This window comes from Choloepus didactylus, chromosome 2 (assembly GCF_015220235.1).
Source record: "Choloepus didactylus isolate mChoDid1 chromosome 2, mChoDid1.pri, whole genome shotgun sequence".
NCBI lineage: Eukaryota > Metazoa > Chordata > Mammalia > Pilosa > Megalonychidae > Choloepus > Choloepus didactylus.
The window spans coordinates 20,502,017-20,523,841 of record NC_051308.1 but is presented as its reverse complement, the minus strand read 5'-3'; the positions used below and the strand labels follow the sequence as shown (position 1 = coordinate 20,523,841).

At 36.1% G+C, this 21,825-nt stretch overlaps 1 protein-coding gene across 8 annotated transcripts in view; it reads left to right on the top strand.

The window, feature by feature from the left end:
* The window catches only part of LYST (lysosomal trafficking regulator), a 237,139-nt gene that overhangs the window by 12,873 nt on the left and 202,441 nt on the right, over positions 1-21,825 (top strand). For 6 of the 8 annotated variants that reach the window (XR_005214557.1, XR_005214559.1, XM_037821569.1 and 3 more), the window contains exons 2-3: positions 17,394-17,483; positions 19,089-19,287. Coding sequence is in view for 6 of the 8 variants with exons in the window: in XM_037821569.1 (XP_037677497.1) it covers positions 19,096-19,287 (192 nt within the window). In the remaining 2 variants the exon portion in view is untranslated. Of the gene's footprint in view, positions 1-8,006; positions 9,150-17,389; positions 17,484-19,088; positions 19,288-21,825 lie in introns of those variants that run through there. The other 2 variants (XM_037821577.1, XM_037821587.1) reach the window with 2 other exon arrangements.

The window sequence follows — 21,825 nt, the reverse complement described above, 5'->3', positions numbered from 1 at the left end:
CAAGAATCCCATATTCCTCCCCTATATCCCCCTCTCATATACACTTAGCATTGGCATATTGCCTTTGTTACATTTAATTGAGGTATATTACAATGTTACTGTTGACCATAGACTCCAGTTTTTTCCCGAATACCTTCCCTTTTTCAACACTCTACATGGTTGACATTCATTTGCTCTCCCACATGCAAAAACATTTTTATATTTGTATATTTAGTAACAGTCATTGGTCACTCCAGTTTTTGCCAAGTTATACAGTCCCAGTCTTTATCATCTATCTTTACCTCTGGTGTCATACATTCTCCTATCTCACCTCTTTCAGTTTTACTCACAGACATCTTTGTTTGGTGTACTTACAGTATTGTACTATCATCACACAGTATTATGATATCTATTTCTGGATCTATACAATCAATCCTAAACATTCTGTAGTCCTTCAGCATCAAATGCCTGGTCTCTGCCCTCTTTCTATCTCCTGGTCGCCTGTGTTGTCAGCTTTTAACTCCCAAAGTTTGTTCATTAATTTCTGTTCATATTAGTGAGACCATACAGAATCTGTCCTTTTGTTTCTGGCTAACTTCACTCAACAAATGTCCTCAAGGTTCATCCACATTATTATATGATCCATGTCTTTGTTCTGTCTTACAGCTGCATGATATTCCATCATGTGTTTATACCACAGTTTGTTTATTCACTCTTCTGTTGATGGACATTTGGGCTGTTTCCATCTCCTGGCAATCGTGAATAATGCTGCATTAAACATCGGTTTACAAATGTCTGTTTGTGTCTTAGCTTTCAGTTCCTTTGAGTATATACCTAGCAATGGAATAGCTGGGTCATACAGCAAATCTATATTTAGCTTCCTGAGGAACCTCCACACTGTCTTCCAGAGTGGTTGCACCATTCTACATTCCCACCAACAATGAATAAGTGTGCCTCTTTCTCCACATCCTCTCCAGCACTTGTCATTTTCTGTTTTTTGGATAATGGCCATTCTGGTAGGTATGAGATGATATCTAATTGTGGTTTTGATTTGCATTTCCTTAATAGCCAGTGAAATTGAGTATTTTTTCATGTTTTTGAGCCATTTGTATTTCCTTTTCAGAAAAATGTCTGTCCATGTCTTTTGCCCATTTTTAAATTGGATTGTTTGTCTTTCTGTTATTGAGACGTAGGATTCCTTTATATATTCAGGATATTAAACCCTTATCTGATCTGTGGTTTCCAAATATCATCTCCCATTGTGTTGGTTGCCTTTTTACTTTTTTTGACAAAGTCCTTTGATGTAAAAAAAGTGTTCAGTTTTGAGGAGCTCCCATTTGTCTATTTGTTCTTTGGTTGCTTGCGCCTTGGGTGTGAGGTCTAAGAAACCACCTGCTATCACAAGATCTTTAAGATATTGCTCTACATTTTCTTCTGAGAGTTTTATGGTCTTGGTGCTAATGTTTAGGTCTTTGATCCATTTCGAGTTAATTTTTGTATAAGGTGTGAGATAGGCATCCTCTTTCATTCTTTTGGAAATGGATATCCAGTTCTCCAAACACCATTTATTGAAGAGGCTGCTCTTTCCCAGTTGCTTTGGCTTGACTGCCTTATCAAAGATCAGTTGTCCGTAGATGTGAGGGTCTACTTCTGAACACTCAATTCGATTCCATTGATCAGTATATCTGTCCTTATGCCAGTACCATGCTGTTTTGAGCACTGTAGCTTTGTAATATGCTTCAAAGTCAGGAAGTGTGAGACCTCCCACTTTGTTCCTCTTTCTCAAGATATTTTTGGCTATTTGGGGCACCTTGCCCTTCCAAATAAATTTGGTTATTGGTTTGTCTATTTCTGTAAAGTAAATTGTTGGGATTTGAATTGATATTGCATTGAATCTGTAAATCAGTTTAGGTAAAATTGCCATCTTAACTATATTTAGTCTTCCAATCCATGAACATGGTATGTTCTTCCATTTTTTTAGGTCTTGTTCAATTTCTTTTAGCAGTTTCTTATAGTGTTCTGTATAAAGGTCTTTTGTGTCCTTGGCTAAGTTTATTCCTAAATAGTTGATTCTTTTAGTTACTATTATAAATGGGATTTTTTTCTTGATTTACTCCTCTTGTTGCATATTACTTGTGTATAGGAACACTACAGATTTTTGCTTGTTGATCTTCTAGCCTGCCACTTTGCTGTATTCATTGACTAGTTCTAGTAGCTTTGCTGTAGATTTTTCTGGATTTCCTACATATAGAATCATGTCATCTGCAAATAGTGAAAGTTTTACTTCTTCCTCTCCAATTTGGATGCCTTTTATTTCTTTTTCTTGCCTAATTGCTCTAGCTAGAACTTCCAGCACAATGTTGAATAACAATGGTGATAGTGGGCATCCCTGTCTTGTTCCTGATCTTAGAGGAAAAGCTTTCAGTCTCTCCCCATTGAGTATGATGTTAGCTGTGGGTTTTTCATATATTGCCTTTATCATATTGAAAAAGTTCCCTTCTATTCCTATCCTTTGAAGTGTTTTCATCAGGAAAAGGTGTTGAATTTTGTCAAATGCCTTTTCTGCATCAATCGAGATGATCATGTGGTTCTTCTGCTTTGATTTATTGATGTGGTGTATTCCATTAATTGATTTTCTTGTGTTGAACCAGCCTTGCATACCTGGAATAAATCCCACCTGGTCATGGTGTATAATTCTTTTAATGTGTTGCTGGATTCAATTTGCTAGTATTTTGTTGAGGATTTTTGCATCTATATTCATTAAAGAAATTGGTCTATAATTTTCTTTTTTTGTAGTATCTTTGTCTGATTTTGGTATTAGGTTGATGTTGGCTTCATAGAATGAGTTAGGTAGCTTTCCCTCTTCAATTTTTTGAAGAGTTAGAGCAGGATTGGTACTAATTCTTTCTTGAATGCTTGGTAGAATTCACATGTGAAACCATCTGGTCCTGAGCTTTTCCTTTTTGGGAGCTTTTTGATGACTGACTCAATCTCTTTACTTGTGATTGGTTTGTTGAGGTCATCTATTTCTTCTTGAGTCAATGTTGGTTGTTTATGCTTTTCTAGGAAGTTGTCCATTTCGTCTAAGTTGTCTAGTTTATTAGCATATAGTTGCTCATAGTATCTTCTCATTATCTCTTTAATTTCTGCAGGGTTGGTAGTTATATTTCCTTTCCCATTTCTGATTGCATTCATTTGCATCCACTATCTGTTTTTTTTTTTTTTGTTAGCCTTGCCAGTGGTCCATCAATTTTATTGATTTTCTCAAAGAACCAACTTCTGTTTTTGTTGATTCTCTGTATTGTTTTCCTGTTCTCAATTGCATTTATTTCTGCTCTAATCTTTGTTATTTCTTCCTTTCTGCTTGCTTTGGGGTTAGTTTGCTGTTCTTTCTCTAATTCCTCCAGGTGAACAGTTAACTATTCAATTTTTGCTCTCTATTCTCTTTTAATGTAGGCATTTAGCACAATAAATTTCCATCTCAGCACCGCCTTTGCTGCATCCCATAAGTTTTGATAAGTTGTGTTTTCGTTGTCATTTGCCTCATATTTACTAATTTCTCTTGTAATTTCTTGCTTTACCCACTGGTTTTCTAAGAGGGTGTTGTTTAGCCTCCATATGTTTATAAATTTTATGACCTTCTGCCTTTTATTTATTTCCAACTTCATTCCATTATGGTCTGAGAAAGTGTTTTATATAATAGCAATATTTTTAAATTTGTTGAGAATTACTTTGTGACCCAACATGTGGTCTATCCTAGAGAATTTTCCATGAGCTCTTGAGAAAAAAGTGTATCCTACTGTTATTGGATGTAGTGTTGTATAAATGTCTGTCAAGTCTAGTTCATTTATCATACAATTCTCCGTTTCTTTATTGATTCTCTGTCTAGATGTTCTGTCCATTGATGAGAGCAGTGTATTGAAGTCTCCAACTATTATTGTAGAGGTGTCTCCTTCTCCTTTCAGTGATCTCAGTGTTTGCCTCATGAATTTTGGGGCATTCTGTCTTGTTGCATAAATATTTATGATTGTTATGTTTTCTTGATGAATTGATCCTTTTATTGATATATAGTGTCCTTCTTTATCTCTTTCAGTTGTTTTACTTTTGAAGTCTAATTTGTCTGATATTAATAAAGCTACTCCCACTTTTTTCTGGTTGTTGTTTGCATGAAATATCTTTTTCCAACCTTTCACTTTCAGTCTATTTTTGTCCTTGTGTCTAAAGTGAGTTGCTGGCAGACAGCATATAGATGGATCCTGTTTTTTAATCCATTCTTCCAGTTTGTGTCTTTTTATTGGGGAGTTTAATCCATTTACATTTAGTGTTATTACTGTAAGGGCAGTACTTTCTACTACCATTTTGTCTTTTGGAATTTATGTGTCGTATCTTATTTTTTCCTTTCTCTTCTTTTACCTTTCCTGATAATCTTCATTTCTGCACTGTTCTCCAACTCTCTCTCGTCTGTCTTTTCCTATTAGCCTGTAGCACTCCCTTTAGTATTTCTTATAGTGCTGGTCTCTTATTCACAAACTCTCTCAGTGTCTGTTTGTCTGAAAATGTTTTAATCTCTCCCTCATTTTTGAAGGAAAGTTTTGCCAGATATAGAATTCTTGGTTGGCTGTTTTTCTCTTTCAGTATTTTAAATATATCATGCCAGTGTCTTCTTGCCTCCATGGTTTCTGTGGAGAAATCTGTACATAGTCTTATTGACCTTCCCTTGTATGTGATGGATTGCTTTTCTCTTTCTGCTTTCAGAATCCTCTCTTTGGCTTTGACATTGGACAATCTGATCAGTAAGTGTCTTGGAGTAGGTCTATTGGGGTCTATTCTATTTGGGGTAGGCTGTACTTCTTGAATCTCTAATTTTCTGTCTTTTATAAGAGTTGGGAAATTTTCAGTGAATATTTCTTCTATTACTCTTTCTGCCCCTTTTCCCCTCTCTTCTCCTTCTGGGATACCCATTACACATATTACACATATATTTGTGGTTTCATGTTGTCACTCAGCTCCCTAAGACCCTGCTCCGTATTTTTTGATTTTTTTCACCATTTCTTGTTTTGTATGTATGAATTCAAATGTCTTGTCTTCCAGTTCACTGATCCTTTCTTCTGCCTGTTCAAATCTACTGTTGTGTTTTTCATCTCCTCCATTGTGGCCTTCATTCCCATGAGTTCTGCCATTTGTTTTTTCGAGTTTATGAATTCTTTTTTATGGTCATCCAGTGTCTTCTTTATATCCTTCATCTCTTTCGCTATATCTTCCTTCATTTCATTGAATTTATTTAGCAGTAGTTGCCTCAACTCCTGTATCTTGGTTGAACAGTTTGTTCCTTGGTTGGTCCATATTTTTGTGTTTCCTGGTATGGCTTGTTATCTTAAGTTGTCTAGGCATCTGATTTTCTTGATTAGTTTATTCTGGAGCTTGTTTTCTGTCTTTTACCTAGGGTTTTCTTGTTGGTTGGCTTTGTTCTCCAGCCTCTGTTATTCAGTTCAACTTACTCTAGGCCTCTAACTTAGATTCTAAGTTGATCATAATTTTTCACCTCTTGTTTTTTCTGTTTCTTGCTCTGCCTCTATGTAGCCTTTTTGTGAGAGGGTCTCCCAGATATGGTCAACCCCAGTCAGATTTTCCCAGTCTAGAGAGGCCCAGATCTCATTGGGAGGATGTGTTTTTCTGAGAATGAGACCCTCCTATGAGGCCTTTGGAATCAGTGCTTTTCCTCTCCTGTCCAGCAGGTGGCGCTTGCCAACCCACAGCTCCCCAACAAGTGTAAGGAGGTATGGAGACTAGTTCTCCTGGTGACTCTGATCCTGTCGGGGACGTAGCTGATTGAAGCTGGAATCTGAATTCCATCCCCTGGGGGTCTGAGTTCCCAGAAGGAGTACTGCCAGTTGAACTGGACCTCCCTCCACTCTCCCAATCCTAGGAACTCTGGTTGTCTCTCAGGGGCACTATTCCCTTCTCCCCTCTCCTCTTTGGGACATCTCCAACTAGATTCCTTGGTCAGCCTGAGTTGCCAATTAAAGGCGGGGGTGGAGACCCTCAGTAGTGAATCCGGAACTCAAAGACACTGTGGGTACTCTGTCTCCCCACAAGCCCAGCCTAGTCCTTCAACCTGGGCTTTCTGATAGAAAATAACCACATGTTACTTTTAGATTAAAAAAAAAAAAAAAAAAGAAAAGAAAAAGGAAAGAAAACAAGAAAAAGAAAGGATTCCGTTTTAAAAGTCTTTCCCCAGCCTGGAAGTTTTGTCAGTGTCAGAACAGAGCATTTAAAGATGTACTTTGGGCTATTGTCTGATAATTACTCTCCAATAGCTTCAATTCCACCCCTGCCAGGGGCTACTGAAATGCAAAAAGATGAGGACTCAGTGAGAAGCCAGAAGGGACAAAATGTAGGGGGAAAAAAAAGTGGCTTTTTTGGAGTCTGGGAATGGGTGCCCGCTTTTATGTACCCCCCCTTCTCAGAGCCCAGCCCGTCTTTAGTACCCCAGCTCCCAAAATTAGTTAATTAATTAGTTAATTAATTCTGCAGTTGAGGCTGGGTTGAACCTCCCTTCTTGCCCTCAGCAGATTGCTGTTTTTTGTTTTTTTTTTTTTTTCCCCTTTCGGGGAGCCAGCAGCAAGACAGTCTTTGAGGTCTGGGTGGGGAGGGGCGCCAGACCCCTGGTCTGGGGAACTTAAAATGTTCACTGCGTTCTCAGCTTTTCCTCCGATTCCAAACTTGTGTCCGCTGTGTGACTGGTTACTGGAGACCCCGAAAACACTGTTTCATATAGTTCTTAGGTAATTGCCAGCTGCTAGGAAAGGGCCTCTCTTGGGGGGGATGGCTTGTGTTGGGAAATGGTGAGACTCCCTCACTCGGTAGTTCTTGAGGAGCCTTCAGAGCAAGAACTAGAGCAGACTCTAGAGGAGCTTCTACACTTTGAGCTGTCTTCCACCTGGGAGCTGTATCTGGTGCTGGATCTGCTGCCAGCGGTGGGGCTGCAGGGATCATTTAATTTTAATACAACTGTAGGTGCTTTTATGAACTTGGTTGTACAGAAAAGAAACAGGTTTAGAGAGGAAGTCAAATACACCAGATTATGGAGTTAGTTAGGAGCAGATGCAGAGGTGAGCCAGCAAACCTGTTAAAGGGGAGAATTGTCTGGGTCCCGCAAATGGTTGGATGAACACTATTCTGGTTTCTCACCTGCCTGACTGCATAAAGATCATTAACTGAAATAGGAATAAGGAAGAAAGAGCTGGTTTTTTGGAAGAAGTCAATGTTTGTTTTGGAGAATAGAAATTTGTATACAGAATACACAGAGCTTGCCTGGGTCTGAATCCTGGCTCTGATACTTAGTGCCTGTATGACCTTGAACCATTCATTACCTAGTTTCATTGTGCTTTGGTTTCCAAAATGTGACAAATAGGGATAATAAGAGTACTTAATTACTATACATAGAGTGCTTACAGTAGTGCCTGGTGGGGAGTAATAATTATAGATGTTAATTATTATCATTATCATTATTCTATAAAGATGCAAAGGTCTGTTTTGAGGATCAGAGAGCTACCAAGTATAATACTTCTAGCTCATCTCTTCTAACAGGGATGTAAAGCTGGGGGAGATGATCTACCTGAATGGAACTTCATAGTTCCTTTCAGTGCAGCAATGCCGTAAACTTCAATGTCTAAGAATTTCCATTCTTTTATGGTGCTCTGGGTCATACACAAGTTCTTCCTGAGATATCTGGTTGCCTAATTTGTCTGTTTTTGGTGAAATGAACTGCTTGTTGAAGGGCTTAAGTTTGATACGTTTTGGTATGTCTACTGATTTGCCTTTAAAATTCCACCTTGCTACCCTTTGCCTGGGTTTCCTTTATTTCCTGGTTGACTTTGTCAAACCAGGAGTCGGGGTAACCTGACCTCTCTGGGTGGCCCACAGGTTTCAAGGCAGCTGGAATGAATAGTATTAAATAACTGTAAAACACCTCATGGTCTGGGGGGTGGGGGTGGGGAGGTAGCGGAGGGAATCAAGTTATGTTATGTCAACTCCCTAATACATGAAAAAATAAATAATATATGCATTTTTCTGGGGCCACTGGTTTCTTATATCCGCCCTCCCCGAAAAAAACAACCACTGTCCTTACTCATTTTTTTCGAGTGTTCATTTGAATGGCCTACACAATTCTACATAAATTGAAAATATTTCATTAAAGCTTTTCTATTTTGACTTCGCCTAAATTCATAGTAAAAATAAATGTGGGAACGGTACAATTATTTATTTCCACATTCATTCCCATGTTTTTAATGTGGAACATTTAGGTCAGAGGCACCTTTACCCCTCTGATGTTGAAATGCCAGAGCTGAAGGTATTACTTCTTGTTCAAAGGTTAATACTTCTTTCTAGGAGTAGCAGCCATGTATTTATTTATTTATTTTTTAGGTCATTTATTTTTTGGTGTAAATGTAAAATGCAGAAGCATGTGGAAAAAGATAACATGAGGCTATAGAACACCTTGAGAAGTTTGAAGTGGCGGGATATATTGCTCAGAAGGGTGAAAACAGCATAGGACAGGAATCAGGATTACTGCCTAATTACAGTTTTACTTAGTGCCAAACCTAATCATTAAAATGCACTTATGTCTGAAAGACATAGTTTGGCTGTGGGAAGTCTCTCAAAAACTTCATGCAGCAGGAGAAAGAAACATTGAATAGGAATATATAGACCCAGCTGCCATTAATTAAATCCTATGACTTTTGTTAAATCTCTTATCCTTCACCTGATTTGATGTTTTTATCTGAAAGTTTTGAGGAGTGACTCTAAAGCCATTTAACTCTCTGAGTCTTGATTCTAGAATGGATTCTCATTCTAAAATAATTTATTAAATGCAACATCCCTAGCAGTTTTCTTTTGTTGGCAGTCAACCTTTACTCAGGTGTTAGTTGAAAAGAATTTTTTGGGGGGTGGCAGTTACACCATGTAGTTGTGTTCCAAAGGTTCATTTCTAAGACGGTTGTTTAAAATGTAACATATTTGCCCTTCCATACATTTTTTACATGAGGTGTTTCTATCTGTTCTAGTTTGCTAATGCTGCTGGGATGCAAAACACCAGAAATGGATCAGCTTTTATAAAGGGGGTTTATTTGGTTACAAAGTTACAGTCTTAAGGCCACAGAGTGTCCAAGGTAAGTCATCAACAATCGGGTACCTTCACTGGAGGATGGCCAATGGTGTCTGGAAAACCTCTGTTAGCTGGGAATGCATGTGGCTGGCGTCTGCTCCAAAGTTCTGGTTTCAAAATGGCTTTCTCCCAGGACATTCCTCTGTAGGCTGCAGTTCCTCAAAAATGTCACTCTTAGTTGCACTTGGGATATTTGTCCTCTCTCAGCTTCTCCAGAGCAAGAGTCTGCTTTCAACGGCTATCTTCAAACTGTCTCTCATCTGCAGCTCCTGTGCTTTCTTCATAGTGTCCCTCTTGGCTGCAGCTCCTCTTCAAAATGTCGCTCACAGCTGCACTGAGTTCCCTCTGCCCCTCAGCTCATTTATATGGCTCCACTGATCAAGGCCCACCCTGAATGGGTGGGGCCAGGCCTCCATGGAAATATTACATCAGAGTTATCACCTACAGTTGGGTGGGGCGCATTCCATGGAAACACTCAAAGAATTACAATCTAATTAACACTGATAGGTCTGCCCACACATGATTGCATCAAAGATATGGCGTTTGGGGGACACAGTACATTCAAACCAGCACACTATCCATAGGGCTCCTCTTCTCCAGTCCATTTAAACTGTAATAATCCTGAATGTGGCACTGTGAGAGAACCCTGGTAAGAAAGTTTGGGGAGGAGCTAAGATTACATCATGAAGCATAACTGGCCTACACTTTGCCACAGACACTGCTACTCTACTTCTGGAGCACTTTCCCCAGAACATTGGAGTCAGGGCAAATGGCTTAGAGCCTGATGGGGAGGATGCTGAGGAAAAGCGGGGCAAAATGTGTTGCTAGCATTTCCAGTTGGAAATCTGGTTCATTTTTGCAGGAAGTCATAGTTTGTTTCTCCAACTGAGTAAGATTTATAGTTCAGTGCCTTAGCAGCATTTTCTATCTAAAGCTATTCCAGAACCGAGGAGCTAGAGACTACAATCCAAACCACATAAGGGTTTATGACATCCTGACTTCCGATTGGAAGTTCTTTAATGCAGAATTCAAAGAATCGAGTTCAGAATTTAACAAGAAGGGCCTGAGCTCTAAAGAACTGCTATAATTTCATTTGAAGTTAATTGGTTCAATGTAAGTTGAACATGCCCCCAAGTATGTTGAGTATGGTGAATTGTCAGTAATTATGGGGTTGTAATTTATCATGTGGAAGGATTTCAGTTTGTGAGCCCATTTATCTTATTACTTGAGTGGTTTTTTTATGAATTCACTCATTCAGTTATTTAATTTAGAACTTCAGTTATTTAATTTAGAACTTCGTTAAGGTGCCATATCCTTCTCTGATCTGCATTTCCAAGAAGAATTTTATAAACAAAGCCCATTAAAGTATATTTTAATTTTTCATATCAGTGACTTCCAAATTTTACTTCTGTTTTTGCAAGAGAATATTTATTATCCACCGTAACTTAGTTGTAAAGATGCTTGTATTACTAAAAAAGCAATGTGGTATGTACCTAATATTCCTAATAAACTTTCTGTTTTAAGTTTGTAGTTGGGAATCATTCTGATGGTTATTGCTTAACACATAACAGTACTGACAAAAATTTATTCAGTAAAGCTTAGATGAACAGTTTTTACTTGTTTAAATATTGTATTTAATATTTAATTTAATTCAACTGACATGCCTTAAATAGCTTATTCTTTAAAGAGAATTCTATTAATTGGAACAAAGTCAGTTCAAATTCACACTCCTTCCCCCACCCCTCCTCCACACGTTTTGCATTTCAAACATATAGCTGTGTGTTACAGTTACAAAAGTTGATAGAGATCTTTTAATCTTGTTTCTAACTGTACAGATTGCAATCTAATGGACTTGGGTAAAGGCTCTAGGTAAAATTTAGAGGTAGTACTTAGCATTAAAGAAACTTCTTTGCTCATTGTCTAATTTTTAATTGACGTGATAAAAGAAGAAAGACTAAGTTTTCTAAACTTGGTTATTTTAGTTCTAGCTTCAAAAATACATGTAATTCTAAGAAAACTGGATCAGGAATCCAGAGGCCTAAACAGTCCTGTGACCTCATACCTGTGTACTTCAGTTTTATTACCTGTAATGTGCAGTTGGAGAATATGCTGTCTAAAATTTGTGCCGTTGTGAAAATGTGTGACTCTTAAGTTAGTCATGCTCATTCCTTTGTTTACATCACTTATAAAGTGACATAAATGGTGTTACCTTTTTTTTTGCCCAAGATTGTTGATTTTTGGTGATGTGTTGTGAAAACTATATGAGATCTTCAGGAAAGTCACTAATCATATATATATGATTATGTCTATATATATATATATATATATATATATATATATAGATATAATTCTGGAGAGATGGAATTTAGCGTAGTTAAGGCTCTGTGTCAACCAACCCTTATTTTCAAGAAGATGCTTAAAATTGTGGCATATACTGATTCATCAGAATTTATTGGACACTTACTATTCTGTACACTATTTTTTTTAGTCCTCATACTAACCCTGTGATTTATAGCAGAATCCTTCTTTTGGGCATATGGTTCTGAAAAATGTTCTTTCCAATGCTAATTTTTCTAATGATATTTGTAAATAAGAAATTTAGGCAAGCACACAGTGTCATTTAAAAATGAAATTTACAAGGATTTTTGGCATTTGGTGATAGATTAGGAATTGAATGCTTTGGGTGTTACAGTATTTTGATGAAGAAAAATTATGCTTTCTAAACAGGTTATAGGAAATAAAGTTCATTATTATAACCTTTTTTCTTGTCTTTTCCTTTTACTTCTTTTTTTCCTGGGAAGCCGCAAGGCATGGGGAAAAGCAGAAAACAGAGGTACTCCTACTTATATTTTCAGTGCTTCCTTGGAATCTACATCATAAAGTAGAACTGAAAATCACATCAACATTTTTCCTCACCAACTGTTCTATGAAAAACGTTGCAATGATCTCCTTCTTCCCCCAGATGGCACCCTGTTGTAGTGTGTTACCTAATGCTGAGAATTTAAATAGTGCTATAAAATTTACCAAGAAATTTTACTGACGTTATAGAATCTCATAGGATCCACTTAGCAACTCTGTGGGGTTAACATTTTATGGAAGAAGGCGGCAAACTTCACACAGTTCTGTGTGACTAGCTAGTCATTCTTAGATTCCTGATCTGCTGTCTCTGGATCCTTTGTTTTCACCACTATCGTGATGCTGACTGTATATTTGACTGTTCAGAACAGATTCAGGAACTAGCAAAAATAGGAGAATGAGTAAGCAGATTAATAGTTTTTGAATAAGTAATAAATATTGGTGAGATCAATGAATTAAAATGAAAGACAACTGTAACACAATGAACCCTTTGCCCTTCTTATCTCTATTGGCAACTGGGTATTTGATAGTTCCTGAGGAGGAAACTTGGTGCCTTAGGGAGCACTTCTTGCCTTGTGGTTTTGAGTTTGAGATTTTATTTTCAATGGTAAATATAATGTTTTTGGTTTTACTAACTAGAACACAGAAGTGACAAGTTATTTAAAAATGCCAGTGTATGAGAGGCATCCCTAAAAGAGAAGTCTATAGAGAGAGGGTCATGACTTGTGTGGGGAGCAGGTGGAATAGGTCTACATATCAAGATGATAGATAAGTTTGTGAAAATCCGCAAGAGTGGATAGCTAATACAGTGATCTTTTGGGTGGAAAATAGATTGTGGAAATTAATCATAGAACCAGAAAAGAGCCAAGATATCTGAGTCAGCTATCCAAATGTCTGCAGGAAACGTCACTCGATAAAAGGCAGAACCACTCTTGATTTTCTTTATTGACCATTTCATTTCCAGAAGGCAACAAAAGTCATCACTGAATCTGAGATAATCTGAGCCTAACTTTGGACTCACTATGAGGGCTTATTTGGAAAGATGTATCTAATGGGAGCCCCAAGAAAAAGACTATGCTATTCATTCAATAAATGAGTTGAATTGAATTTCCACAATGTGCCAGATGCTATTCTAGATGCTGGGGATTTAGCAGTACACACAACGGACAAAATCCCTGCCTTAAGGAGCTTTCATTTTAAAAGCTTACAATGATTTGTTGTCCAATAGACTAGCCTCTGGTTACTTAACTACAGTAACCTTAACTTTCACTTCACTTTAGATACTTACTTGTACGGCCATGTTCTTGATGTTGACATCATTTGTTGCTGCTCTTTTTAGAAATAAAAAAAAAATCCCAATATCCTTCTTTCCCACATTGTGTATTCTTCAATCTCATAGAGATCTGTGCTTCCTTGGTACCTCTATTTTCTCCTTGTCTATCACCATTTGTTTGGCTACTTTTCTTCCCAGTCCATAGCCTGTTTTTGATCATATGAACTGTTCTCTTACCTATATACCCTTGATTCCCTTTCACTTAAAATTCTGCTGCCTCCACCCACCAAAACTCCCATTTCTAGATCAGTGATACAATCTGTGTTTCTACTCTTACACCTAAGTAGCTGGATCCTGTTGGAGAGTCTCAAATATTTGAGGAAATTGATACCACCGGAAAGTTCTCAGCCTCTGCTGAGCTCTCAGCCCACCACTTATCCTTTTATTTGTCCTTGGTCATCACTCTGTCCCATTTGACTGTTCTCTCAATGATTGTTCTAAATTCCTTACCCCTCAGTCCCAAACTCCCTCAGTGACTTGAGTTGAGTTCCGCCTCTGTCTTTGATTCTTTTCTTCCCTCCTTTTCTCCCTTTCCCTGTTATACTTCTACTTATTCCTTAGCTCAAAGATTATCTCCACCATAAAACTTCCTGGACCACCCAAATTGGGCTATGCCCCTTTAAAAGATAGGCAAATATTTACAGAAGGAAAAAAATGATGAGCAGTAAAGGTTATGTGGGTTCTCTAAGAATAATTCATTCCGGATAACCCAGTTTCCACTTTTGACAGGGATACTGCATTTCCAGATGAGGGGAATGCTACAGCTATTATAGCTGTAGATTCCTGTAAGGTTTTTGACTGTCTCTCGTTCTATCCTTGGGGACATGGCAAAGAATTTGGTTACTCATTGGCAGCCTCGTGGGAAGTCTCTTATGGGATGTTGTTTTTGACCCTGTTTTACTCATCAGTTCAGCAACTCCTCCCCAGGTCTCACTCTCACCTGCTAACTTGGCTGATTATATTACTGAGAAAACAGAAGCCTCTGAAAAGAGCTTCTTCATTCTCCTACCACTAAATATACTCCTCTTCCTGCATTTATACTTGTTTACTCTGCCATCCTTCTTATTCCATTAGATGAATTGCCACTGTTCCTTCCACTTGTACCTTGGATCCTCTTCATTTTGCCTACTCATTATTTTTGGATGTCTCCTCTCATTCTTGTTTTCCTTTCTCTGTTTGATCATTCCGCCTCAGTTTATAAACATACTGTAATATCTCTTGTTTATTTTTTTTAACTCTCCCTTCATCTTACAATCCCCTAAAGCTACCATCCATTTCCTTGTCACCCTTTATAGCAGAACTTCTCAGAAGAACTGTTTAAACTCCCTGCCTCCATTTCCTCTCCAGTTTTTCCCATACCACTAAGCCCACTCTCGACAAGGTTATTAGTAACAATTATCTGACATTGTAATATATGTTTGCTTTTTGTCTATCTCTCTCCCTCTAGAATCCATGAGGGTAGGGATTTTGTTTTTGCTGGATACCTAGTACCTAAAACAGTAACTGAACCTTCTTACAGAGATGACTTGAAAAGGGGGTGAGGTGGGGTGGAGGGTGGTAAGGAAAACAACACACCAATCCAAGGAATCTGGCATTCCTTCCTCCTCCCATGCTAGGTGCCTGCCATCCATCTTCACTGCCTTCTTTTCCCTGTTATGCTCAACAGCTTTTGGCTTCTGTCCAGGCACCTGAACAGAGAACTAAAACCTCCACTGCAGACTAGTTTTAGATCTCCATTTATGTCAGAGTCTTGCACAGCACTGCTAATGTAAATTTCAGTTTTTTCCCTCTAGGACAAACACCAAAATATGCAATATTTTTGGTGGGAGAGAGATTGTCCTGTGAATTCTACCCATTTCCTGAAGCCTGTGGAAATAAACCTTTATGTACTTTAAAGTTATACAGAAATAGAATGAAGTTAATACCAAACTTGTGAAAAAAAAACCAGTAGCTGACATAGTCCTAAAAAAATACAGTAAGATCTCGTTTTACACAAGCAATGCGTTCCAAGATCCTGGCATCATAGTAATGTTCAGTAAACATCTGTTGAATTAAGTGGCATACTGATGAAATTTTCTGATGATATGAAACTAGGAGGTGTAACTAATACATTAAGTCAGTGTTTTTGGCCATTCATATTCTGTATTTTACCAGTCACTGTATCAGAGAAAGTGGAATCTACCATTTTTCTGAGAAGGTCATTTTGATATGCTTTTCATTTATGGTAAATATAAGAATATATAATTATTTATAAGAATATAAAAACTATAGTAATATGTTGGGAGTAAGTTTTATTTATTATGATATGAAAACAAGTATTAGAAGTTGAAAGTCATAATTATGTTGAATTAAAAATTTGGAATTAGAACTTTAAAATGCAAAAAGTAATAAGACAGGATGTCTGGCTTAAAGAACTTGTGACCTAGGGAATAAAACAGGCCTATAGATAACTAACTACCAGGTTCCCTTAAAGTTTGAAAACAGGCAAATATGTATAATGCCCTAAAGACATCTTCAGTCTATGAAAAACATATCTTTATTTCCAGTCACCCAGTACAATGTAGGTAATAAAAATTAGAATACAGCTGTGTATAAAGAGTGATGCTGAGTAAAGGAGGGTATAGCTGACTATGCTGGCAGATAGAATTATGGTCTCTGATAGAATGAATCTCCATGGACATCCAGCTGGACTTTGCAAAATAAAGAGATAAAAAAGCCATGCCAGTTTAAAAGCATTAGAGATCCCCCTCAGCTTGGCCTAGAAAATGTCACTCAATAAGAGTTAGAAACAGATCCTATTGTCTCATTTTAATGACCTTGCTGACTTAGCTGGCATCATTTTAGCACTGCAAGACAGATGGCTCCACCATTGCGAAGCTAGAGGGTACTAGTAGTCAGAACGATTAAGACAATGCTGTCTCCTAGGCTCATAATTTGACTGATAACTTCCCCTTCTTTACTTTTAGAGAAATACATATGAGTGATTTTGATTAACTCAGGAGGCAGCAAGAACAGGTTGGGAGGTATATGACTCTATTCCATGGCTGTTATATTTGGATATGCAGTTGATGAACTGCATACTGGTGCTCAGCAGGCTGAGTAGCTGAGTGGTAATGAGATCTAGCCTGTACTTTGGTAGCTGTGTGCCCTGGTGGGGGCTGCATCTGCCCAGGAAGAAGTGTTTTGTTTGTTTTGTTTTTCTCTAATTCTTGCAAAGCCCTGTATAGTCTAACAGCAACTCTGTTTCATTTCCTGCCCTCTTGATCTTCAAGTACCTAGAATAGAGTATGGTACAAAAATTGTTTGTCAAGCAGAAAGGAACTCAAGAGAGTTCTAGACTTGAGTGAGCATTTTGAAGCAAAGATGACTTGGATTAAAATCTTGTGAGTCGAATAAGCTTTCTTTTTTGCCTCATAACTAAAACAAGGAAACATTTTCCATGTCTCTTCCAGGTAGAAAAACTATAGGAAAGGGGAGAAGTATCTTTTTGCTACCCAAAAAGTAGAAATTTAAACTTTAGTATTCTAGAAATAGCCATCATTGTATTGTACTTGACAGATTAATTCATTTAAAAAATTCAACAAGGATATGAAATTTGGTGGTGTTTTATTCATTGTTTGGTGTTAGTATTTTCTGAGTTCTCATATATCCTTAAATATCTTTCTTCCACTCTGGCAGGAGAATAATAACTTGGCTGTCCTTAGGATTTTGAGATTGAAGGCTTTTTTTCCCTCAGTAATATGTTGATGATTGATAGAGAGGTCTGATTCTTCCTTTGTAGTTAATTTATGATTCACCTGGAGATTGTAAATCAGGAGTTGGGAGCAGAGGGATAGAGAGCTTATGATCAGAGCCCTTGTATGCTCCAAAATTCCCTCTCTCCAGACTCAATTCTTGAAGCTAGGCATTTTTTTGTGTGTGCTTTTGAGATTTTAAAATTTGTTGGCTGATTCATACATCACATATGGCTGGCCACTGATTTTTTTCCCAATGATTTTTATTTGTTAATTATTTGTGGTTTACTATTGCTGTTAATGTGTTTGTCCTTTTGTTTGGTAGGTGATGTTTTATTCCAAGAAGATTTGCTTTGTCTAATACACGAGCTCAGATTATATAGACTCTAAATGTTACAGAAGTGTTGAAATACTGGTAAGTATTTAATGTAACATATTTTGTAACACAGAGTAATAGTTAGCAGACCAAATACTTGATTTGATCTGAGTCTTTGAAACTGCATAGTGTTGTGACTGTATAGTGTTGTGACCCCAAAGTAAAAACAGCTAAACTTTCCATTAGTAGAGACGGATGTATAAATTGCAATTTACTCATATAGTGGTTTATTACACAATGGTTAAAAGGAAATGGTTAAAGGAATTAGCATAATATTGAGAGCAAAAAGCAAAGATATAAAATGGTACGTATAGTATGCTATTTATATAAATTTTAAAAATACTTAAGACAATACTGGATATTTTTATGGCCATAAACATGTAAAAAATATAAAATCAAGTGGAAATGGTGAACACCACTAAGGAGGGTGGAAGAGGTGGGAGTATGATGGGTTTTCCTTACTATAAGGGTTAATTTCTTTACATATGCACACACAAAACACACAAATACACACACATATACACATATATGAACTAACCTAAAAGTATCAAAATCTCAATATTTGCTAGAACTGGATGGTGTCTATAATCCTGTGTTATGTATATTTTTGTACTACTCTGAGTATTTGAAATGTTAGAAAAATTTTAAAGAAAAATGCCACGCAATCATCTTTTCAGTTGGCATTCAGAATGGCTGAAAGGCATTCAGTGAAATGCAATATCCCATTGGATGAATAGGAAGAAATTAACATTTCCTTAAAGTACAAAGCAGAATTGTCCCCTAAGACCCCTATTAACGTTCTTCTGTTAATGCCAACCAATACAGCTTGACAGAAGAATGGGAAGTGTATGAATATTGGATAGGAGAGTTCAGAATTTTCGTTATGGATGATAGGGTTTTATACCGGGAAAATGCAAGAAAATCAACGAGAGTTTAGTAAGAAATTGGGATATATGCTTACTATACCAAAATACTTTCAATATCAATATAATAGTTTTCTACCCCAGTTAGAATACATAATAGAAAACAAATACCATTCAGTTTTACTGCAAAACTATAAAACACCTTGGAATAAATCTATTATATGAAGTAATAATTTCTACTTCAGAATTACTTAAAAAATGTAATCATAAGGAAACAGTAGGCTAAATGTGCAAATAGTGTAAAGGTGTTCATTGCAGCTTTCTTTATGATAGTAAAACACTAGAAATAACCTAAATCTTCAACAATAAGAGATTGGCTTCATAGTTACAGTACATCTACTTATTGAAATATGTGTGATATATACATGCAATGGAAATGTTATGCTGCTGTTAAAGAGAATAATAGAGAACTCATGTGAAAAGTTGTCCAACATACTTAAGTGAAATAGGGAATAGATCATTTATATTTCATGTAAATATGTTTATATTTTATGTATATTTTTAAGTTAGAAACATACCTTACTGTATATATTATAATCCTTTCTGCTGACATATCTTGTGTTTTTAGCAAGTGGGGTTGAAATATTTCCTCATTAATTATCCTATCTAAAAATTCACATTAATTTCCATGATCTTAACAACAATAACAAAAACACATAGTTTTAAAATGCATATTTTAATTGTTTTTTTAATTTTCTCTTTTTTATTATTTATTTTATAGCTCAGTCATGAGCACTGACAGTAACTCACTGGCACGTGAATTTCTGACTGATGTCAACCGGCTCTGCAATGCAATGGTCCAGAGGGCAGAGGCCAGGGAGGAAGAAGAGGAGGAGACTCACATGGCAACCCTTGGACAGTATCTTGTTCATGGGCGAGGATTTCTGTTACTTACCAAGCTGAATTCTATCATTGATCAGGTAGTATCTTCATATCAAATAATTTTTCTCCTCAGTATATTATAGTTGATTTAGCTATATCATTTCTGACTTACATGGATTCTGAGAGTCTTTTTGAGATAATGTTCTATCTTTCTCATTACTCCAACAAAGAAAAATAGCCCCATTTATGAACACATTGTTTATCTGGATACTTTTCAAAATGTCTGAGATACCTTAGAATTATAAATGGCCTTCCTTCTAAAAATGGCTTTATATATGGTACATTTTAATCCTAATATCAGTGTGAGATAACTATGGTTATTAGTAGAGACACAAGATTATGAGTTCTTTCTATAAACATCAGATATGCTTTTGAAAAATTTAGTATAAATTATATTCAGGAAATTTGCTAATTCTGGGGGGGGTAAACAGAATTCTTTCATGTAAACTAGTAATTACTGGTCCTTTAGCTTGTATATGTCTAGTTTTTTGTATATAATTGTATTTGCTTAAAGTATAGTATAACCATATAGGATTTTGCTGTTTCCTTACTATAGAATTAATGGAATTTTAGAACTAGATAGCTGTTTTCACTCAACCTCATTTTGTAAATGGGAAAACTGAGAACCAGAAACATTAAGTAACTCAGACAAGGTTAACTTGAAGACTAAATTTGATGTATTTCCTATGTCATTTTAGAAGAAAACAAATGTTTAGTTTATGAAAGAAAAACTCTACTATTAGCTTTCAGGGACCAATGAATATAGTTAGATAATATTTCAGTTAATTTGAACTGAAAAGATAAAGTGTTTGTAGTACAATATGATGGATATTTTTTAACACTTTAAATGTTACTGACTTTCAATGTAAACGTAACCATCATTAATAATTTTTCTTTGCTATAAAAGCATTTGCTAATAAATACACTTATTACATAAATATAGAGACCAAAATAAAACAATACCTGTATTTTTATTGTAAGCTAAGGAACCTCACAAATATAAATCAGGAAGCATTCATTTACTGTGGTATCCATCTATTGTGGAATTTTCCAGGACAGTTTCAGTTTTGTGTATTTTTATTCTTTTTGATGAATGTGATTTGTTAAATGTGTGGCTAAAAATTTAATTTTTATGTATTTGTATGAGTTTTCTGTAAATAAATTTAAAAATCAGGAAAAAATTGTTACTACATGTGTAGTGGTTTTTGATTTGGAAATTTTGATTATGTAATATGCATACCGTGCTCTGCTCCTCTTCTACCCCACCTTTAAAAATTCAGTGCTTTTTCTTTTAAGTCTTGAAATATCTTTTATTGTATTACTAAAAGACTGAGATAATTCAAGTTATACATTTAATAATATATTTGCCCGTTGTAATATTTTTTAATTCCGTGTCCCCCCCGCCCCCGACCTCTTAATTTTTGGAGTATCTGTAGCATTTATAGTAGGAACGGTATAAGCTATCTTTTGAGTGAAAATAAGTAGCTCTTTTAAAAACAAGTTTCATCTGTTTATGTTTGGTTGTTTAATACAGGAAATGGAGACTGATCATTTACATCTTTAAGGGGAAATTTAACCAAATAGGATTTAATCATTTAAGATAGAACTTAACTAAGTTATTTCAGGATATTTGTTTTTCCCATTGCTTTGCTTTGTTTTGCTTGGAATTTTTGTTTGTTTGTTTGTTTGATAAATAAAGTAGTTTTAAATTAAAAAAAAAAAGATGGCACTATTAGCATTAGGTACAGAACTATCCATTCAGGAGGAATTATGCAGTGTGTACTCTTGTGTCTCTGAGATTGATCCATGTGGTTGTGTGAATCAGTAGTTCACTAGTTTTTATTGTTTGTTAGTTATTTTTTATATGGATATACCACAGTTTATTAAACAATTCATCTGGTGTTTAACCACTTGGGTTGTTTCCATTTGGCTATGATGAATAAAGCTTCTGTGAACATTCTTATACAAGGTGTTGTGTGGGTATGTTTTCATTTTTCCTAGGTAAATAACTAGGTATGCAATTGCTTGGTCAAAGGATAGAATTTTTTTTTTTTTTTTTAACTTTATAAAAAACTGCCAAAGTCTTTTCCAAAGTGATTATACCATTTATCATTCTTACCGATAATGTGTGAGAATTCTAACTGTTCTATATCCTCTCTAAAATTTGATATTGCCAGTCTTTTTAGAATTAGCCATTTTAAGAGAATTTGGCATAGTTTCTCGTTACAATTTTAATTTGAATTGCTTTGACAACTAATGATGTTGAGCACTATTTCATGTGCTTATTGACCATTTGCATATCTTCTCTTGGGAATGTCTGTGTCCATTTTTAAACTTGGGTTAATTGTTTATTATTGAGTTGTAGTAGTTCCTTATATATTCTGGATACAAGTCTTTGGTGGATGTATGTATTATGAATATTTTCTTTGGCTTTTCTTTTTTTCGGAGTATCTTTAGAGGACCAGAAGTTTTTCTTTTGTGACTAGTGCTTTTTGTGTTCTGTTAAAGAAATCTTTGTCTGTCTCCAAGGTCACAAATATAATTGCCTATGTTTTTTTTTTTTCTGGAAGTTTTTT